This window comes from Scardinius erythrophthalmus (genome assembly GCF_964197995.2).
Source record: "Scardinius erythrophthalmus genome assembly, chromosome: 5".
NCBI classification, from domain to species: domain Eukaryota; kingdom Metazoa; phylum Chordata; class Actinopteri; order Cypriniformes; family Leuciscidae; genus Scardinius; species Scardinius erythrophthalmus.
The window spans coordinates 1,967,568-1,988,092 of NC_138225.1; the positions used below are offsets into that span (position 1 = coordinate 1,967,568).

Consider the following 20,525-nt stretch of genomic DNA (forward strand, 5'->3'; position numbering starts at 1 on the left):
ACAAACACAACATTTTCTGATTATTTGCACTGACTGGTCTGGATCTTAAATGCACTTTAATTCAATTGTATTTATACAAACATATTTATTCTTATTGCTCTTTGCACTTCTGGTTAGATGCTTCTATTTCTCATTGGCTTTCTACTGTACTCTGCACAATGCCAATAAAGCCGGATGTAATCTAATAACATATTCATTCATATAACATCTGCTGCTAAATTAGGGGTAAAAACTTACTTAAACCTGAGGACCTCCAATCGTAGACTGTCTCTCTCCTTTTCAAGCTCTTTATTATGCTGTGGAAACAAGGGTTTTTTAAACCTAACCTTGTCTTTTAGTCATAGCTGATAATGAAGATGAATGGAGGATCTGCTACCTTCTCAAACTGCTTCTGTTGTGTCGAGACTGAAGATAATGTCCTCTCTAACTCAGACACTCGGTGTTTACTGGCCTGTAGCCGCGAGCTCAGATCTTCTGCCTCGCCTGCACACAAACACACACGTGCACAGATAAGTGTAAAGAAAAAAAAAAAGGTGGATCTCGCAAGAATATGTGCAGGTCATACATCAAAAGAAATACAGTAATACATTACATATTGCATAAAGAAAAAAAAAGTAAATTTTTAGGCCTAATATCACTGAACTCAGTGTTCAAGCTTATTCACCTCAAAAACGCTGAGGTCAATGAGGCCCATGATCAATCAGTTATTAAAATAAAAGAAAGAAATAAAGTAGACAAAAAGATTGAATCCAATATATGCCAATTTGAAGGCCAGTCATTTTTGACCTAGAACACCACAAGTGTAATCATATCACACAATTTTGCAAAATTTGGCAAGGCGTTTCACCCAGTGTGAGCAAAGTCAGTATGTTTTAATGTTTTACACATGAACTATGACCTAGATATGGTCTTTTAGATACGGGCGGCAGTGGCCCAGTGGTTCATGTAGGTTGTCTACAAACCGAAAGGTTGGTGGTTCAATCCCCGGTTCCACCTGACCAAGTGTCGAGGTGTCCATGAGCAAGACACCTAACCCCAGTATGAATGGGTGAATGTGAGGCTATATGTACAGCGCTTTGGTGGCCATAGGTCTGTGAAAGTGCTATATAAATGCAGTCCATTTACCATTTACCATTTTAAATAAGCATTGAAGCAAACACACACATTTTGTAGGTGCAAGTTAGTGAAAAACACTTAACAGTATCTAAAAGCATCTAACAGCACACTTGTTTAAAAGTTTAGGGGTGTTGCTGAAACATTGGTTAAAAATAAACTTAAGAGAGTGTGCAGTTATGAGAATGAATCTGACAGTGTGTTATTCACGCACACACACTCACCTGACTTCTGTCGTGCTGCCTGCTGTGTGTAAGACAGGGCCGTCTGTAGCTCTGATTTCTCCGACACCAGGATCCCGATGGTCTGAATGTGAACCTGAATGAGGACAAGCATCATTAAACACACACAAAACTTCACGTTTGTATAACAGCACTGACATTAACAGGGGTTTTCCTGCATTGAAAACATTTTGGTGGCAGTCAACTTTGATCATTTAAAGTGACAATATCTGTCATTCTGCAGAACCAGTACCTGCTAATCGCCAACTGTATTAAAGGAATAGTTCACCCAAAAATGAAAATCGTCATCACTTACAGTTTACAGTAGCCATTGACTTTTTTTTCCTACTATGGACATTAATGACTACCGTCAAATGTCTGGTTACCAACATTCTTTAAAATATCTTCTTTTGTGTTCAACAAAAGATAGAAACTCACATACAGGTTTGAGGCCGATTAAATGACGACAAAAAAAAGTTTAAAATGCTTGGTATAATGCCCTTTTCACAAGATGTAAAGTAAGTCTCTGATGTCCCCAGAGTGTGTGTGTGTGTGTGTGTGTGTGTGTGTGTGTGTGTGTGTGTGTGTGTGTGTGAAGTTTTAGCTCAAAATACCCCACAGATATTTTTATATAGCATGTTAAATTTGAACTTTTTGAGGGAGAGCAAAAGTGCACCGTTTTGTGTCTGTTCCTTTAAATGCAAATGAGCTGCTGCTCCCGGCACAGGGGGCGGAGCTTCAAGAGCTTGTGTCCTTTTACCTCACACACACATGCACTGAAAATTTATGTAGCTTATGTGTAGTTATCTTCTAGTCATTGATTAGCATATTCTGTCTTGATAATCTATAAATCGCGTTCCCGGGGGCGGGTTTATGTAAATTTTAGGTTTAGTGATGTGGTGTAGTCTCTACCAGACGTTTGTTGTAGTCCTTAAAAAGCGATTTATTTAAAAGCAAATATCTCCCTTTGCTTTGAACTTGAGCGTTGTAACTTTGCAGATGTTGTTTATGCTCAAACAGCAACATTACACACTAACTAAAGTTAGAAAAGTGAAATCATAATCAACCACCCCTTTAACTTGTGATGTTTTTCATATAAATATATGTGGGATGCGATCACTCAAAATCAGACATGCCTATAGTACTGTATAATATCTGTTCACCTGTAGCTGTTCACGCATCGCTCCCTGCTCCTTACTGAACTTCTGCTCAAACTCCTTCCGCTCCTGAGGAGAAGAGATGAAGCACATTAGAAGTCACACATTAACAAATGATAAATGATCAATACAATAACACCGCTAGCCACGCTTACCTTCTGCAGTTGATCAGAAAGCTCCTGAGACTGCTTCGTCTGAAGACACAGAACAAACATGGTCAACGTTTAAAAAAAGAAAATCATTAAACCGACAACATCATTCCTAAATGTTAAACAGGAACCTGAGAGTTACTACAGGTTAGTGCTTCATTAAAGACAATATGAATTAAAAATGTATCTTATTCCCTTAAAATGTGATAACTGCGCATCAAAACATTCTGAAGGCCATGAGGGAGGGGGAATATATACAGTATATAATATATATATATATATATATATATATATATATATATATATATATATATATATATTTTTTTTTTTTTTAACAATGAGCAATATATTTACAGTATTAATCTATCTTTGTTTACATTAGTTAATAAAAATACAGCTATTAATTGTTAGTTCATGTCAGCTCAGGTCCATTAAATATTAACAGATATAACTTTTGAATTTAATAATGTTTTAGTAAGTGTTTTAATTAATATGAACTAAGATTATCTTGTTTGTAAAAATCTTCACATGTACAATCCAATCAAACACTTAAAAGAATAAAAAAAAAAAAATGATGAAAAAAAAAAAAACTAAGAAATATAGATTTATGTATTAATTGCAACCATTTAATTAAAGCAATAAGGCACTCAAGACTGCTATGAGTATATTCACAATATAGCATGACCTCTGACATGAGCATAAAAACAGATGTTTACTAGAAAATGCACTTGTGTCTGAATAAACACTAATCATACGTGCATTTAATCAGATGTGAGAAGATCACAAAGAATGCAATCTTGAATATATCATTTTTAATTGCATATTAAAATACAATGTTGCAAGCTGTGTGTGTCTCATTGTACTCCCGTGTGAATGTCTGCTCCGGGATCATAGGACGTCATGCACACACACTTACCAGTGTTTCGAGTTTGGAGGTGAGCTGGGTGTTTGTTAGTGCGCTGGAGTCCAGAGCAGCGGACAGCTCTTGGTTGCGAGTCTGACGTGGCAGAGAGAGAGAGAGAGAGAGAGAGAGAGAGAGAGAGAGAGAGAGAGAGAGAGAGAGAGAGAGAGAGAGAGAGAGAGAGAGAGAGAGAGAGAGAGAGGAGAGAGGGAGAGGGAGAGGGAGAGGGAGAGGGAGAGGGAGAGGGAGAGGGAGAGGGAGAGGGAGAGGGAGAGGGAGAGGGAGAGGGAGAGGGAGAGGGAGAGGGAGAGGGAGAGGGAGAGGGAGAGGGAGAGAGAGAGGGAGAGGGAGAGGGAGAGGGAGAGGGAGAGGGAGAGAGAGAGAGAGAGAGAGAGAGAGAGAGAGAGAGAGAGAGAGAGAGAGAGAGGGAGAGGGAGAGGGAGAGGGAGAGGGAGAGGGAGAGGGAGAGGGAGAGGGAGAGGGAGAGAGGGAGAGGGAGAGGGAGAGGGAGAGGGAGAGGGAGAGGGAGAGGGAGAGGGAGAGAGAGAGAGAGAGAGAGAGAGAGAGAGAGAGAGAGAGAGAGAACAAACAGGAGGTGATACAGTGTAACACAAAGAATCTGTTATACGTGTAACTGAACACTAGGTGAAGGCGGATAAACAGGCTTTCGTTCGTATTCTAGCAGGGCGACATTTAACATTTTACTCAAAAGTGAGCTCTTAAAGTAGAAAGAAATGTGTTCTCTCTATTCAAATTAACACTTTATTCATCAAGGATGCATTAAAATGATCAAAAGTGACATTAATAATATCACAAAAGATTTCTATTTCAAACAAATGCTGTTCTTTTGAACTTTCTATTCATCCAGAAAAATATGAACTATTTTTAACATTGATAATAATGAGAAATATTTCTTGATCATCAAATCATCATATTAGAATGATTTCTGAAGGATCATGTGACACTGAAGACTGGAGTAATGATGCTGAAAATACAGCTTTGATCACAGGCATAAATTACACTTTACTGTATATTCACATAGAAAATAGATATTTTAGACTGCAATATTATTTAACATTTTACTGTACTTTTGATCAAATAAATGCAGCCTGGGTGAGCAGAAGAGACTTTCTTCAAACTTTTGAGTGAGACTGCAACTAATAAGCAGAGCCTCTTTCTGTCGAGCCCGTGTTTGCGAAGCTGGAACAGGATGTTTGCTCAGTGTGTAGCAGGAGATCATGTGAGCGCCGGATTAAATGCCAGCACTGCAATAACGCACATTCTGAGAGATACACAACTAATTACACCAATTAAAGACGTCAGTAGTGCACAGCAGAGAGAAGAGAAAACGCTTTCAGATCTTTTTAATTCTTTATTTTTACCAAAAATGTTTGAAGTCCCCCTGTGGTGCAAATCCAGCTTTTAATGTTGTTTATGTGTCTATGTGGTGTTTTTAATGTGCTTTAAGACAAACCATGTGTAAATTCATAAGTCGACAGCATTGCTGAGTATTTCCTCCTTAAAACTGCAGTGAACCAAAGACAGTCTCAAAAACACGCTTTGAAATCGCTGGTGTTTCTGACGTCACAAACTACCTTGTAACCAATCAGATCAACGTGTGATCGTCAACCAGTGGATCTCTGAGCTGAGTGAGTGGAGGCGGGCTCATTTGCATATTCATAGACCCGTGCATACTAAATGAGGCAAGGGTGTCAAGTTACATTCAAGCTGTTATAGGCATGAAGAAATGTTTTTTCAAGGAAAAATCATTTAAATATGTAATTTTGGTGATCAAAGAAGAGTCTTAAAGGATAAAATTATTGACTACAGTGGGACTTTAAATTGTTCTTGATAAACCATGAAGGAATCAATCTGGGATATAACTGTGAAAATTATATTAAGTGACTGACGCACTTAAATAGACCATCAAATCAACCAATACTGTAAACCCCTACAGACTTCAAGCTATTTCCATCATAAGAACTTCAATAAGATTATCCTGCTTGAGCGAGATTAGTGACCATATGGGGTGTTAATTATAAACCTCTACTCCAAACTAAACTACCTTACAGTACAGCAATACAGTTCAGCACATATAATAAAATAAAAAAAGGTGTTTATGTTGAAGATAAAAAAGCAGAATTAATGTGAATTAAAAAAAAGGTGAATTAATAGTAAAACATATCGAATACCTCCAGTTCCTTCTCGTTGACTGCCGGTGGATCGCTGTCTCCATTGATGTACGTTGATGACTGCATTTCACCCAAGATGGAAATAAAAAAACAATTAGCATTTACACAAAACAAAACAAATGAATCGGACGTCTTGAATCATTTGATTAATTCATCCTGAAATGGTTGATATTTGGGTTTAAGAATTTAAACAGCTTCTATCATGCAACATGATATATTTATTCCTTTATTTTTTTAACTCGCTCAATGCACGAAAATTAAAAAATATTGTTGGTTCATTTGGGAGGAACCATTGGAGTTTAGTTCCTAAAAGTTAAGATCAAATCAAATATAAATATTATGCATAAAAATATAAATTAAAAATATGAAAAATACATAATTTACTATCTTGGCCTCATTGCAAATGATTCATCTGTGCATGTTAATCAAAAAAAAAAAAATTAATACTTCAGAAATGACTTTTCTGCTGATGTAACCAAGCAGGGCAGGAAAAATAACATCGCCCAATGACATCATAGCATCATAATCCACCCAAACACAGACATTAAATCAAGCAGACTCACGTCAGACAGAAGTCCATTGAGCTGCTGGGAAAGCTGTCTCAGGCTCTCTGTGGACGACAGCGGCCTGCAAACACACACACACACACACACACACACACACACACACACACACGAGTTCAACATTACACAATTTAGAGTTACAATGAACTAAACATGTATTACAAACATACAGAATCAACAGTGTATGAACTGACAGAATAAAGCAGCAAGCTACATGTTCCATGCAAATCTGAGGTTTTGTATTTGGTTGGAGTCTACTTCTATTTCTGTAAGTGTGTGTTTGTTATATATATATATATATATATATATATATATATATATATATATATATATATATATATAGATAGAGAGAGATAGATAGATAGAGAGAGAGAGAGAGAGAGAGGGGGGAGAGGCACGGGCGTGATCGAAAAGTCGCAAACTGTTTACTTATATTTGTGTGTGTGTGTGTGTGTGTGTGTGTGTGTGTGTGTGTGTGTGTGTGTGTGTGTGCGGCGCGGGCGCGATCGAACAGTGGAAACATAAAAACATACTCCGTCATTTTGTTTATACAGGACATCATTCAAACTGCAAAGTGTTTAAGTTACTGTTACTGTTAATTAAAATTAAGGAAAACAAATATATTAATCTTAATTGTAGCAAATTAATTTTCAATTCATTCAGGTACAATTACCAAACATATTTCAAGGTCTTTTTGTCTTTTTATTAATTTAATTTAATTTAATTAATAAACTAATTATATAAAACTATTGTCAGTGCACTACAAATAAACTGGTTCTATGCCTTTACTTTATTAATAAAACTTATTTAAAAAATACAAGGCTTAAGTAATTTATTTTCCTTTGGTGGTACAGCCTGAGACATGCACAAGCCTTCTGCATTTCTGTTTTGCTTTTCCCTCCATCGTACCGAACTCGTACCGAACCGTGATCTCTGAACCGAGGTATGAACCGAACCGTGACTTCTGTGTACCGTTCCACCCCTAATATATATATATATGAATAGTTCATTGCCTTTGACCAGGGTTATTATAGTTAACTGAAACTAAAGCATTAAAAAAAACCTACGTAGATACAATAAAAACATAAAGAAACGTATTTGAGTTCAGCTAGTTAAATTTTGTTATTTTCATTTAGTTTAACTTGTTATAATAAATAAGTAAAACTGAAATAAAAATGAATAAAAACTATTCAGACATTTTTCTTTAAAAAACAAAAACAAAATTAACTATTAATTACAACAAACAATAACATGAAATAACAAAAATGTATGTAAACAATGTAGTACATGTAATTAAACATTATGTAATACAACAAAAATGTATGTAGATATAACAACAACATTTTATTTAAAATTAAAATAAAAAATATACAAAAAATATATAATGATAGTAAAATAATACTGCCTTCAACACTTTGAATCCAGGGTTATTAAAGTTAACTAAAACTATTAAAAAAAATTTTGTTACTTATTATTACTACTAAATAAATAAAATATAAAAAACACTATTTCAGCCAGTTGTCCAGAAAACATTCATCATTTTAATTTAACTTGATGTACTAAAATAACAAAAATTGTAAAATTAGTCAAAACTATCGGCATATTTAAAAAAACAAATACTAAAATTAAAAACTAATTCAAATAGTTATTAAAAACTAAAATAACACGTGTGAATCAAAGCTTGTTCTCCGTGTTGTGATTCGTCTCAGAGCTGGTTGATTTGATTCAAGGCTTAAAACTATTTACTAAAGATTTTTTTTAAATGCATCTTTAGAAAATGAATGTGAAAATATCTCCAGAAACTGAGCGGTCACAGTTGCGCTCTATAAAATATCAAACTTTCTGATTGGCTGTGATTGTGTCGTGCTGCGTTTTCATGGTATAATGCCCATATTGTTCAGAAATAATGATCAAATTCACCTTTTCTCTTCCAGAGGATGTTCGTCGCCATTTGCATCAGCTGTGTAATTCTGCTGGAAAAACATACGAATGAAAAACAAACTTGAGAGGCAAAACAGGATGTGACAACACAAGAAAACACCTGACAAAGAAATACATTAAATTAAATGACATGCATAGATCAGATTAAAAACATGAGCAAACAACATCTGAACAGTTAAAAGACAAACGGACAATGGTGATCTGACAACATCGACGGCATCAAACACCCAGTGATGGTTTTGAAACGCAGCTCAGGTGACTGACATTAAGACACACACACACACACACCTGCAGGGCAGCGTTATCAGCGACACACTCAGTGTTAATAGCCGAAGCGGGGTTAGAGACGGGCGAGTCTCGGTCAGGATCAGCACTGGCCTCTTCCAGCTCCTGTGAGACCCGGTTCACCACATCCACACGATCCTGACGCAACACAGCGACAAAGACACATTAAACTCAGCTGGTGCACACACACGCTCACATTCGCACACACACATACACACTCACAAACAGAGTCATACACACAGTCTCTCACACACACAGTCTCTCTCACACACACACACACACACACACACACACACACACACACACACACACACACACACACACAGAGTCACTCACTCACTCACTCACTCACACATACTTTATTAAAAGTGAATGTTTCCAGGCATTACTCAATTCAATTATATTCACAAACATTCAATCCCTGCAGGCACTAATGCTGCTGATTATGACAGAGCATGAAACATGGATTTTGCATGTCAAAGTTGCATTAAAGTAATAAACATAAAAACAGCATGTGATGATCGCGGAGTAAAACATATAAAACATTTATTTCTTTATAATAGCGTGCACTGATGAATCGTTCAAGAACATGAATCAAGAAAGACTCTGATTTCATGTTGACTATAAAAACCGCAGCAGATGATGCAAAAATCAACGTTTCCAGTGATGATCTCACAGCATGCGAGGGAACACAGATGACCGAACTCAAAGAGGAAGGAGGAAAGACAACGGGAGGAGAGGAAGGATGGCGTGAGTGTGTGTGTGTGTGTGTGTGTGTGAGTGAGTGAGTGAGTGAGTGAGTGAGTGAGTGAGTGAGTGAGTGAGTGAGTGAGTGAGTGAGTGAGTGTCTTGAGTGTCTATCTGAGTGTGTGTGTGTGTGTGTGTGTGTGTGTGTGTGTGTGAGTGAGTGAGTGAGTGAGTGAGTGAGTGTCTTGAGTGTCTTGAGTGTCTATCTGAGTGTGTGTGTGTGTGTGTGTGTGTGTGTGTGTGCGAGTGAGTGAGTGAGTGAGTGAGTGAGTGAGTGAGTGAGTGAGTGAGTGAGTGAGTGAGTGAGTGAGTGAGTGAGTGAGTGAGTGAGTGACTGTCTGAGTGTGTGTGTGTGAGTGAGTGAGTGAGTGAGTGAGTGAGTGTCTTGAGTGTCTGTCTGAGTGTGTGTGTGTGAGTGAGTGAGTGAGTGAGTGAGTGAGTGTCTTGAGTGTCTGTCTGAGTGTGTGTGTGAGTGAGTGTAGCTCACCTGACTGTTGTTGACACATGGAGGCTGAGACACTCCATTAGTCAGACTAAGATCAGACACCATAACTTTGAGAATATTCTCAATCTACAGGGGAAGGAGAGGCAGACGATAAAGGAGAAGGAGTGAGAGAGGAGGAAGTAGTAGTAGTAAGAAAGTGATAAAGGAAGCAGGAAACACTAGATGAAGGGTTAGTAGAGCCTGAGCCAGATTAACCAGCCATTATATGCAAAACAGACCTTTCGGTTAGAGTCTTTCTGAATATTGTGAACAATCTTATTATTTTTGTTTTTTTATATATTAATTATAATATGTTGCTAATTGAATATATTAAAATAATCATTTAAATTCTCTATAATGAAAAATGTTATATTTAACTTTCATATAATTATTATATTTAATATATTTAATTAAATGAACCGAAGTACAGCAAAATATAAAGATATAAAAATATATACAATTTGTTGTACTGATTTGAATTATTTGAATACAATTTTTTTACATGCCGTTCAATATTTTTATTTATTTATTTATATTTCACTGCACTGCTTTTAAATGAAGTAATTATGTTAGTTTTAGCTCAGTTTTAGTTATTTATTTTCAGTTAGATAGTCATTTTAATGCTTTTCAAAATATTAATAATAATAACTTTTTTTTAAAGCTGTATATATTTATATATAAAGACTATATATATATATATATATATATATATATATATATATATATATATATATATATATAGATAGATAGATAGATAGATACTATATATATATATATATATATATATTTTTTTTTTTTTTTTAAAATCAGATTTATTTTAATTAACAAAGTGTTAATAGCTGTAGTTAACAGTAATAACCCTAGATCAGACTCTCTGTAATTAATCTCTGAATAATGACTGTTTACTATTGTCATTGAATTGAACTCTTACTTTCATGTTTTATCGCTGTAAAACTGCTTCGAACACAATCTGTCCTGTATAAAGCTCTATATAAATAAAGGTGACTAGCCTTGTAATTACTGGCTGTTCTGTAAAAACAGTAGGACTAAGCTAAAACAGTCCCTCAAAATGGTGGAAAAGAGGAAATATAAATCATCATATTCAAAAAAGACAAAAACTGATTAGATCCTGAAACGAGGATTAACTCCTGCTGTGGGAAAGTGCCACTAACTGATCCGTCAAAAAACAACCAAATCCCAGCAAAGCAGACACAGTCGACCCTCAATCCCCTCCGCACTGGTTTCACGCGGCGTGATCGATTACTGACTCACATTGTCTGGAGAGCGTCTGCCAGCAGGTCCATCCGTCTGATCGCCTCCTTTCACTTTCCTCTTCTTCTTTGGTCCAGCACTTCCTGTGGACGGGATCGTCTTCTGTTGAAACTCCTTCAGCTGCAGAACCAAAGAGCAGGAGCGTTAAAGGGATAGTTCACCCAAAAATGAAGATTAGCCCATGATTTACTCACCCTGAAGCCATCTTAGCTGTATATAAATATAAATATAAATATAAATATATATATATATATATATATATATATATATATATATATATATATATATATATATATATATATATATATTGTAGTTAACAGTAATAACCCTAGATCAGACTCTCTGTAATTAAAGGAGAAGTTCACTTTTAAAAAAACTTTTGCTGATAATTTACTCACCCCCATGTCATCCAAGATGTCCATGTCTTTCTATCTTCAGTCGAAAAGAAATTAAGGTTTTTGATAAAAACATTCCAGGATTTCCCCCCATATTATGGAGTCCAATGGGACCCAAATGGTTCAAGGTCCAAATGACAGTTTCAGTGCAGCTTCAAAGGGCTTTAAACGATACCAGACGATGAATAAGGGTCTTATCTAGCGAAACGATCGGCCATTTAAAAAATAAATTAAAAAGTTTAAGTTTTATAAGCACAAATGTTCGCCTTGCTCTGTTCTGTGATGCGCGTTCGTGACGTCACGTAATACGCAATTACGTTGAAAAGGTCACGCTTGACGTGTTTACAAATGTGCGGGAGGAGGACCATATACACATTTTCAAATGTATTTGTGTCAGTTTATCGTTTAAAATGCCCATTTCGTGTGCGTATCCTGGGTGTTTTAATATTAAAAAGCCAAAAAGAACATTTTCTTCAGGACAGAAATTTTTCAAGCGTGACCTTTTCAACGTAATTGCGTATTACGTGACGTCACGAACGCGCATCACAGAACAGAGCAAGGCAAACATTTGTGCTTATAAAACTTAAACTTTTTAATTTATTTTTTAAATGGCCGATCGTTTCGCTAGATAAGACCCTTATTCATCGTCTGGTATCGTTTAAAGCCCTTTGAAGCTGCACTGAAACTGTCGTTTGGACCTTGAACCGTTTGGGTCCCATTGGACTCCATAATATGGGGGGAAATCCTGGAATGTTTTCATCAAAAACCTTAATTTCTTTTCGACTGAAGAAAGAAAGACATGGACATCTTGGATGACATGGGGGTGAGTAAATTATCAGCAAAAGTTTTTTTTAAAAGTGAACTTCTCCTTTAATCTCTGAATAATGACTGTTTACTATTGTCACTGAATTGAACTCTTATTTTCATGTTTTATTACTGTAAAGCTGCTTCGAACACAATCTGTCCTGTATAAAGCTCTATATAAATAAAGGTGTCTAACCTTGTAATTACCGGCTGTTCAGTAAAAACAGTAGGACTAAGCTAAAACAGTCCCTCAAAATAGTGAAGAGGAAATATAATTAATCATATGCAAAAACACCCTGAAGCCATCCTAGGTGTATATGACATTCTTCTTTCAGACAGAGTTATATTAAAAAATGTCCTGGCTCTTCCAAGCTTTATAATGCGAGTCAATGGGTATTTGATTTTAGAAGTCGAAATGGCTGTGGGGGGGTTAATAAAGGCCTTTTGAAGTGAAGCGATGCGTTTGTGTAAGAAAAATATCCATATTTAAAACTTAATCGACTTGAAAAAGTAGCTACAGTTTCAGTCATAAATGTGTGCAGATATAGGACAGGAATAATTCACTTTTCACAACAAAAGACTGTAAAGCTTCCTAAAAGTGGAGGGTTATTATCGTTAATTAAAACTAAAATGATTCAGATAAAACTGAAATAAAGTAAAATATAAATATTAGCTGAAAGTTGAAGCACTAAAATTATTAACTGGAGTGGGAATAAATATGAACTAAAATAAAAAATAAATGAAACCTAAATTGCAATATTTAAAGAAAAAAATGAAAAAAGCACACAATGAAATTACAAAAAAACGTATTTAAAATATAAAAATAAAAGCGAATTCAAAATATTAATAAAACACTAATAAAACTGATCAACTGTTTGCTCCATTAGCACAAGCACTAAAACACTGCTAATTAAAGTTAGTGAGCAAAAACGAGAAGATAAGTGAAAAGATGATGCTGCATTTGTTTGATATTGTTTTATATAATGCAATGACAATCAGACATTACACTATAAAAATGATTAAATAATTGGGGAGTGAAAATACTTTTCTAGTCTTTCTACTTTAATTTGACGTGTTACATGCCATTTCTTTGTAATTAATAGTGAAATTTACTAGCAATTCTGTTGTGAAAAGTATTTCTACACAAGGAATTGTGTTGATCGTGATTATGACTGATACTCTTTGGCTGCCGTTGAACTAAACCAAGCCTCAATGCACCAGTGCCACTGATTGGCAGAAACTACTCCAGTCAATAATCTGTCCTAGTTCTGCCACAGTTTAAGCACACTGGCTTAACTCATTCATCAAGACTAAATCAAGATAACTAAATCAAGTTCCACAGCACCAGTGACGCGACAGATACGGTCAGATACGACAAAAAACAAACTGCACATTCTGTTCATGAAGACGCTCCCATCCGATCCAGCGATATGGAGATTGAGAACGAACACAGTCTCTCGTCTAGTAGGTCAGATTTGTGATTCAGCTGTCATGGGACACATGGGGCTAAATTATGAAGCTCTCATATGACAGCCACAACTTAAATTCCAAAGTTGATTTTTTCAAGACATGTTGTTGATGTTCCAGGCCAGACAGCAGCTGTTCCTCTGGCCTGCTTAGTTGAGGTGTATATGACACTTAATATTCAGTAATACTATCAATTTGACTGCACTGACACTATTAGATGAGAACAACATTTGAGCTGAATAATGTCAGTTTAGAGAGAATTGGAACTTGTCTCATATACGATGAAGTTTGCATTATTGGTTCTCTTTTATTTATTACTGTGAAGCTGCTTTGAAAGGATATGTACTGTAGAAAGTGCTATAGAAAAAAAGCTGGTCTGACCTAGTGTACACATGAGCTGCCTATCTAGACAGCACTTTTGGGCATCATCAAGTGCACTCAACATGCATCATTGCACAAAAACACTAAAAATCATAGATTTGATCTGTCATTTAATCAATTAAACCTCAAACAGCAACCAAAAAGTGCACTATAAGGGGATTAAACCTATTAGTTAAGCACTTTTAATGTTTACAAAGATTATCAACCAGCTGTTTCAATTGGACCTGTCATTTTAACTAGCAGTTAGCAAGTAAGCTAACACTAATAAGGTGGTTAAACGAGCCTAAAGTCATGGACTTCACACAAAAAAACATTCAATTATTGTCCACTAATTCACATTGTTGATGTTGGCGTTAGTTTCAGAATTATAAACAACAACAAAACACAGAGGCTAACAACATTAGCTTGCCAAGTTACACTGACATTCACATACAGGCACTTTTAGAACATTTCTGACTTGTTAAAATCGTTCTAAACGCGTGTAGAGAGACAAACTCTACTGAGTTAATATTCAGGCTTTATCTCAGCTGAATCCCCGAGCTTTCCTGACAGCCGCGCCCGCCCGAGAGTGCTTGATTCCCGGACGCGGGCCCGGGGAGAGGCCGGTAGACGTGGAATGTCAACATGACAGATGGAACACACACGCTCGGAATCGATTCAATTACAATCGACAGTTGTCTTTTGTTTACAAAGAGAGTGAAAGACTACGTTAAATCACATAAATGTACCTTTTTCTTGGCTGCAGCGAGTTTAATTTGCCTGTTCTGGTCCGCCATCCTCTCGCGCAGCTCAGCGAACGCCAACGGCACCACGTCATCAGATGATCCGTGCGCGTGTGTGTGTGCGCATGCGTGAGAGAGGAGGAATCCTGTGGACAGATTATTACTTTCGCATTTTAGTCAGTTGCTGATGCCAAGTTACATGACAAAAATGCTATGTTACAAATTTAAGGTTTATCACATTGATTTGAATAGAATAATATTGTAGGCCAACCATATTGATAAACAATTACAAAGATAAAGAAAACATATTCCATTCTTGACCTAACTTGTTAACTTAAAATCTAAGGGCTTACTTCAAGTAAATATATTAGGTATAGTTTGTTTTTGTTTTGTTTTTTTTTTTGGGGGGGGGGGGGGGGGGTAGTTTTTAATTATTCAAAATTATATATTTTTTATGTATTTCCAGAAATAGTATAATAGACCTACTACATAGTCAAATGACTAACTGAGTGATAATTCAAATAATAATAATGAATGTGTTCGACAGGAGATGATTAGATATGATAAAGTGAATAAAGTGAAATGATTTATGTAAATCCAGTGATCAAATGCTGCGTGGCTCAGTTTTTCCGTGATAGTCACATGACCAGTGGCCGGTCTGCGTTCAGACATTCTCTGGTTCAGCCCTAAAAAAATTGCACAAAAAATAAAACATCTAAAAACAAATAATTTGTTATTCGTATGTTGCACAAAAGCAACAAGATTAACTAAAACTAAATAAAAACGATTTACAGGCAAGAACGAGTTTCGATTTATAACATTTTTACAGCGTTGAGCAATGTAGCCAATCACAGACATGTGTGTTGATTTCTTGAACGCGCAATGGCCAATGAGAAGCATTTAAGATAGAATCCACTCACCGCTCAAAACTGAGTTTTTGTTCAGTGCTGAATTCTGCATGCTGGCAAATCCTCTGATTAGAACAAACGAAGTGTTGACATTATGAAAGATTTATTGTGCAGTCAGCTTCATTGATAATAACGGAGCTTTGTGAGATCGCGATGAAATGAGATGTCAACTTTTTAGGAATTATTACGGGAGCGCAATTTGCGCTATTTCTGTCACGCCAAACCATGCACGAAGTATCCAATTCTTGCTTTTATGTTAAATTAACAGTGGTTCGTGAATGTTTATGCTTTATTAACAAATAATTTTCGCCATCATTAGAGGTGTTTTATTTACCTTACTTATGAGCATCACCAAGCCACAGCATGAACTGAACTGACTTGAGCTGAATAACTATTGGCTTGTTAGAGCTGCTTTACAGCAGAATCTGAATTTGTTTCTATTGTGAAGCTGCTTTGAAATAATCTGTATTGTGTAAAGCGCTTTAGAAATAAAGTTGACTTGACTTGCATATTCAGTAAATATTTACAAAATAAAAAGAAATGTAAGTGTAATGTAGGAAATATAAGCTGACTATGCCACCTCCTTATTTAAGGCAGGAGAAGCCATCTAGAGGTCACAATACTGATTATGGACAACAAATGTAGTTTGTAAAAAGACAACAATTTTATTGTTCCAATAAAACCATCAAATGTTAAAAACGTGTCGATAATAACATTCACAGAAGTTGGAATTAGCTCTCCTCAAGACTGCAAGAGGGTCGGGCCTGCCCTTGTGGACCTCCTGTAAGAGACAGAAGAAGACAGAAGAAACCCCACAGCATACATTTCAAATAAGTACACTGAAAAAAATGAGTCGTTGGATCAAAGTAAAAAAATTACTTCAACTTGTTACAAGTAATCGGTTTACTTTATCTCAACTTAAAAAAATTAATTTACTCAAATCACATTTCCATAGTCAACTTAAAGTAAAAATACTCTTTCAACCAAAGAGATTTGTTTAATTAGCATCAAATTAAAAATTATTATTTGGATTAACTTAAAAAAACTTTTATATATTAAATATCAAAATAAATACAAAACAAAGTTACAAACATTAAATATCACCACATTTTTGTCTGAAAAAAATAAGCCTTTTACACTCTGGAATCAAACATTTAACTGTTTATTTAGTGCAATCTTCCAACAAACTCACAGAAACCAGAATTTCCACTTGTTAAAACATGTGATGCAGAATTCATTTGATTTACAAAAGTCAATACTGAAACCGTTTTAGTGCATGACTTAATAAATAAATAAATAAATAAATACATTCAATAATAAAACTGTCAACAATGTAATTTTGTACAACAACAAAAAAAAAACATCCATCAATAAATGTATACATCAATTCCATTTGCTATAGTAAAATTGTCACTTGACATTTCAGATTAACTTGCATTAAATTTAGGAATGTAACAGAAAACATTGAAAAGCCCTTAATATGGCATTGATAAATCATCCAATGTAATATCAATTTATTGAAAAAAAAAAAAAAAAACACTGAAACAAATCAACATTGAAAGCTCCTTAAAAGACATGACATGCAGGAACATTTAAAGGGTTAGTTCACCTAATTAAAATATTTTCAATGAGATCTGAGAGCTGTCTCACTCCTTCATAGGTTGCTATGTAATTTCATTCTACCGGCCAAGACAAGTTAGTAAAGACATTGTTAAAATAGTCCAAGTGACTACAGTGGATCAAACTTAAAGGGATAGTTCACCCAAAAATGATATTTAAGCCATGATTTACTCACCCTCAAGCCGTTCGAGATGCATATGTCAATCTTTTTTCAGACGAAAACATTTTCAGTTATTTTAGAAAATGTCTTAGATCTTTCAGTGGTTATAATGTGAGGCAATGGGGTCCAGCTGATTCAGGTCCGAAAATGTACATGCATCCTTCACAAAAATAATCCATCCGGCACCAGGGGGATAAACGAAGGCCTTCTGAGGGTAATCCGTGCGGTTTAGGCGTAAAAATATACATATTTAAAACTTTATAAACAAAAATAACTGGCTTCCGGTGGCGGTCGGCGCGCGTTCATGGAGATGGATGCTGGCGTATGACGTAGAACGAACGTGACAGCGCAGTCAGAGAGCAGAGCAATCAAAACTCTGTTCGTTCTACGTTCTCGATAGCGCCACCTACACTATTGCCCCGGCTGTACATTTCAAGTACAGGTATGAAAGTCGGTACATACATGTAATGACCCAATACCTAAAAAAAAGTCTCTTGGAGTGTAGCCCTAAACACAACAGGAAGTCGGCCATTTTGAACTTCCTCGACGCCACAAAACAAGAATTTGTTGTAACTTCAGAATTCCCATGTTTGAATTCACATGTTTGATAAGAGTCCTGTCCTGAACAAATCTACATGACAATATTCAGTTATAGTAATAGCTCCACCTGCTGGTAGCAGAAAGTGTGGCAAATACAAATTACTTTGACATAGTCCTCCTACATTTACATACTGCCCACCGTGCTCTGTTTTCCTAAAGCCTCCGGGTGGCGGTGGCAAGGGTGCGAGGGCCCTTTTCATCGCTGCTTGCAGCTTTAATACATACTGTACTTAGTTCATCCAAAAATCAAAATTCTGTCAGTAATTACTCACCCTCATGTTGTTCCAGCCCCGTAAGACTTTCGTCCATCTTCGAAACACAAATTAAGATATTTTTGATGAAATCTGAGAGCTGGCTTCCTTCATAGGCTGCTAGGTAATCAATATCTGCCATCCCAGAAAAATGAATAAAGACATCGTTAAAATCATAGATATCATTTAATAAAGGCTAGATGTCTTATGGCGGAGGCTTGCTATTGTCTGACGCTGGTCATGTTTGTGATGCGTGTGATGCCGGCCAATAGACCTTATGTAGCCCCGCCCCTTTTCAGCGCTGCGCTCGTTGTCTTTTGACTTCCGGTCCGTATTTTCACAACGATTTTGCGTGTTTATCGGCTCGTTTTAAAATCTTCCCGGTCGACTGACATTTGTCAAGTCATCTGCTTTAAACATTACAGTCCTCATGATAACTTTCGTTAACTTTACATTAAAGGGTAACTAAACCCCTGGTCAGAGCCTGACTCCACCCACTGGCAATATTTGAAAAATGCTGGAAAAGTGGGCAGAGCCCAGCGGAGGGGGGGCGTGCATCTGAGAAGAGCCTCTCTGTAGGCAAGGGCCTGGTTAGCTGGTACCTTCTGATGTCAGAGGGTACCACAACTTCCAGTAGGAAAATTCAACTGCAGTAGCCACCGTTCAACCTAAAGAGGGCAGCACTCAGACGTTTTTACAACATATATTGTAGAATTAAAACACTTTAAACCCAAATGTCAAAAAAATTACTTGAATCAATGAACAGCATTAATAAAGCCCCAGTCTAACAGATCATTAACTAAAAAAAAGTTGTTTTAGGGTTTAGTTACCCTTTAAGTAAATCCACTTCAAAAGCTAATTACTCCTGGACAGCAGTGCCATAGAAATATACAGAGCGACTGTAAAACGGAAGTTAAAAGACAATATTCTAAAGATGGCGGCACACTCGTTTCTCTGGCGTATAAGGTCTATAGTGAGCCTACGCTCTGTCGATATAGGCTAAAATCTGAAGTATTTGATCGTTAGTTTAACATGTTCACCGACAACCGCTTAATGACCGTTGCGGTCACATTTTACCTCCTACCTTTTTACCTTTACCACCTAGTTCTGGCAGTGTCAGAAGGTGTGAATTCTACGACGACCGTCAAATTGTCTTCATTTTTCAAGACAAACCATGACCAAAATTAACGTTTTTGGAGGGATAACGCCAACATTTCAATCCCTCGTGTAATGCAGCTCACATCACCGAACCTGTTATTGATTGATGATGTAAAACTCCGGTTCTCGCGTCTGTTTTTAACATGTCTTGACTGCCATACAGTCTGACATTAATGACAACTGAGATCTTGTGACATGGCTCACAGTTATGAAGTTTTTATCCTGGCTTAAGGCTACGTTCAGACTGTCAGTCCAAATACGTTTTTTGTGTTCAAATCGCATTTCTGGAAATCAGTTTCAGTCTGACTGCTCTGATCAGATTGATAGTGGTTTATGTGACTTTCTCACCCCATGTAAAACGTAAACGTCAGACGTTCTTATTGGAAACATGCTGAAAGTCACTGCAGAAGTAAGGTTGTGTTGTTGCAAAGTCCCAGCAGAAAACAACAATATAACGGAGACATGTTTTAAAACCGGCGGAGACAGGAAGCTACGGCACACAGCCTCCTACATTTCTGCCGCTGCCTCAGAAAACACAATAGTCCTGCAATCCGCCTGCACATCGTCCTGTTTAAAATAAGAAAATCTGTATTGTAAACCCCTCCATGCGGTTGTTGTTGTTGTTTTTTGGCGTATACCTACCCACGCAACTTCATTTCCATAGAAACCAATGCAGATATTCCGGAAAACTAAAGAGTGGCATGGACACACAAATCAGATCTGAACAATTGCGATACACAACGTGGGCGTCAATAATTTTAGATTAGATTCCAATTAGATACACAAGAGAGACATAGGCTACAAATGTCTTATCTCTTATCATTGGCAGTGTTGCCAGATTGGGACGGTGATTTCCAGCCAAAAAGCAGCTCACCAAAACCCGCCCACTCCAAGAAAACCCCGCCCAAAATTTTACTACCAAAATAATTGGATATCATTTTAATTGCCATGTCATTCAAGGTTGATAAGCAACATTTTACCCAGAGTGCAGTCTGGATGGTGTAAAAGTTGCAGATGTCTGGTTGGGCCACATG

At 36.5% G+C, this 20,525-nt stretch overlaps 1 protein-coding gene across 6 annotated transcripts in view; it reads right to left on the minus strand.

Moving 5' to 3' along the window:
* golga2 (golgin A2) overlaps positions 1 to 14,919 on the minus strand; it is a 34,911-nt gene extending 19,992 nt beyond the window's left edge. The window contains exons 1-12 of one of the 6 annotated variants that reach the window (XM_081366571.1): positions 14,801 to 14,919; positions 11,026 to 11,145; positions 8,526 to 8,660; positions 8,217 to 8,266; positions 6,297 to 6,360; positions 5,734 to 5,793; positions 3,557 to 3,637; positions 2,647 to 2,685; positions 2,498 to 2,560; positions 1,338 to 1,431; positions 377 to 483; positions 238 to 296 (exon numbers count right to left, since the gene is read on the minus strand). In XM_081366571.1, the coding sequence (XP_081222697.1) occupies positions 238 to 296; positions 377 to 483; positions 1,338 to 1,431; positions 2,498 to 2,560; positions 2,647 to 2,685; positions 3,557 to 3,637; positions 5,734 to 5,793; positions 6,297 to 6,360; positions 8,217 to 8,266; positions 8,526 to 8,660; positions 11,026 to 11,145; positions 14,801 to 14,848 (920 nt within the window). In that variant the 5' untranslated portion in view covers positions 14,849 to 14,919. Of the gene's footprint in view, positions 1 to 237; positions 297 to 376; positions 484 to 1,337; positions 1,432 to 2,497; positions 2,561 to 2,646; positions 2,686 to 3,556; positions 3,638 to 5,733; positions 5,794 to 6,296; positions 6,361 to 8,216; positions 8,270 to 8,525; positions 8,661 to 9,756; positions 9,841 to 11,025; positions 11,146 to 14,800 lie in introns of all 6 variants that reach the window. The other 5 variants (XM_081366570.1, XM_081366573.1, XM_081366572.1 and 2 more) reach the window with 5 other exon arrangements.
* Positions 14,920 to 20,525: the final 5,606 nt, after the last annotated feature.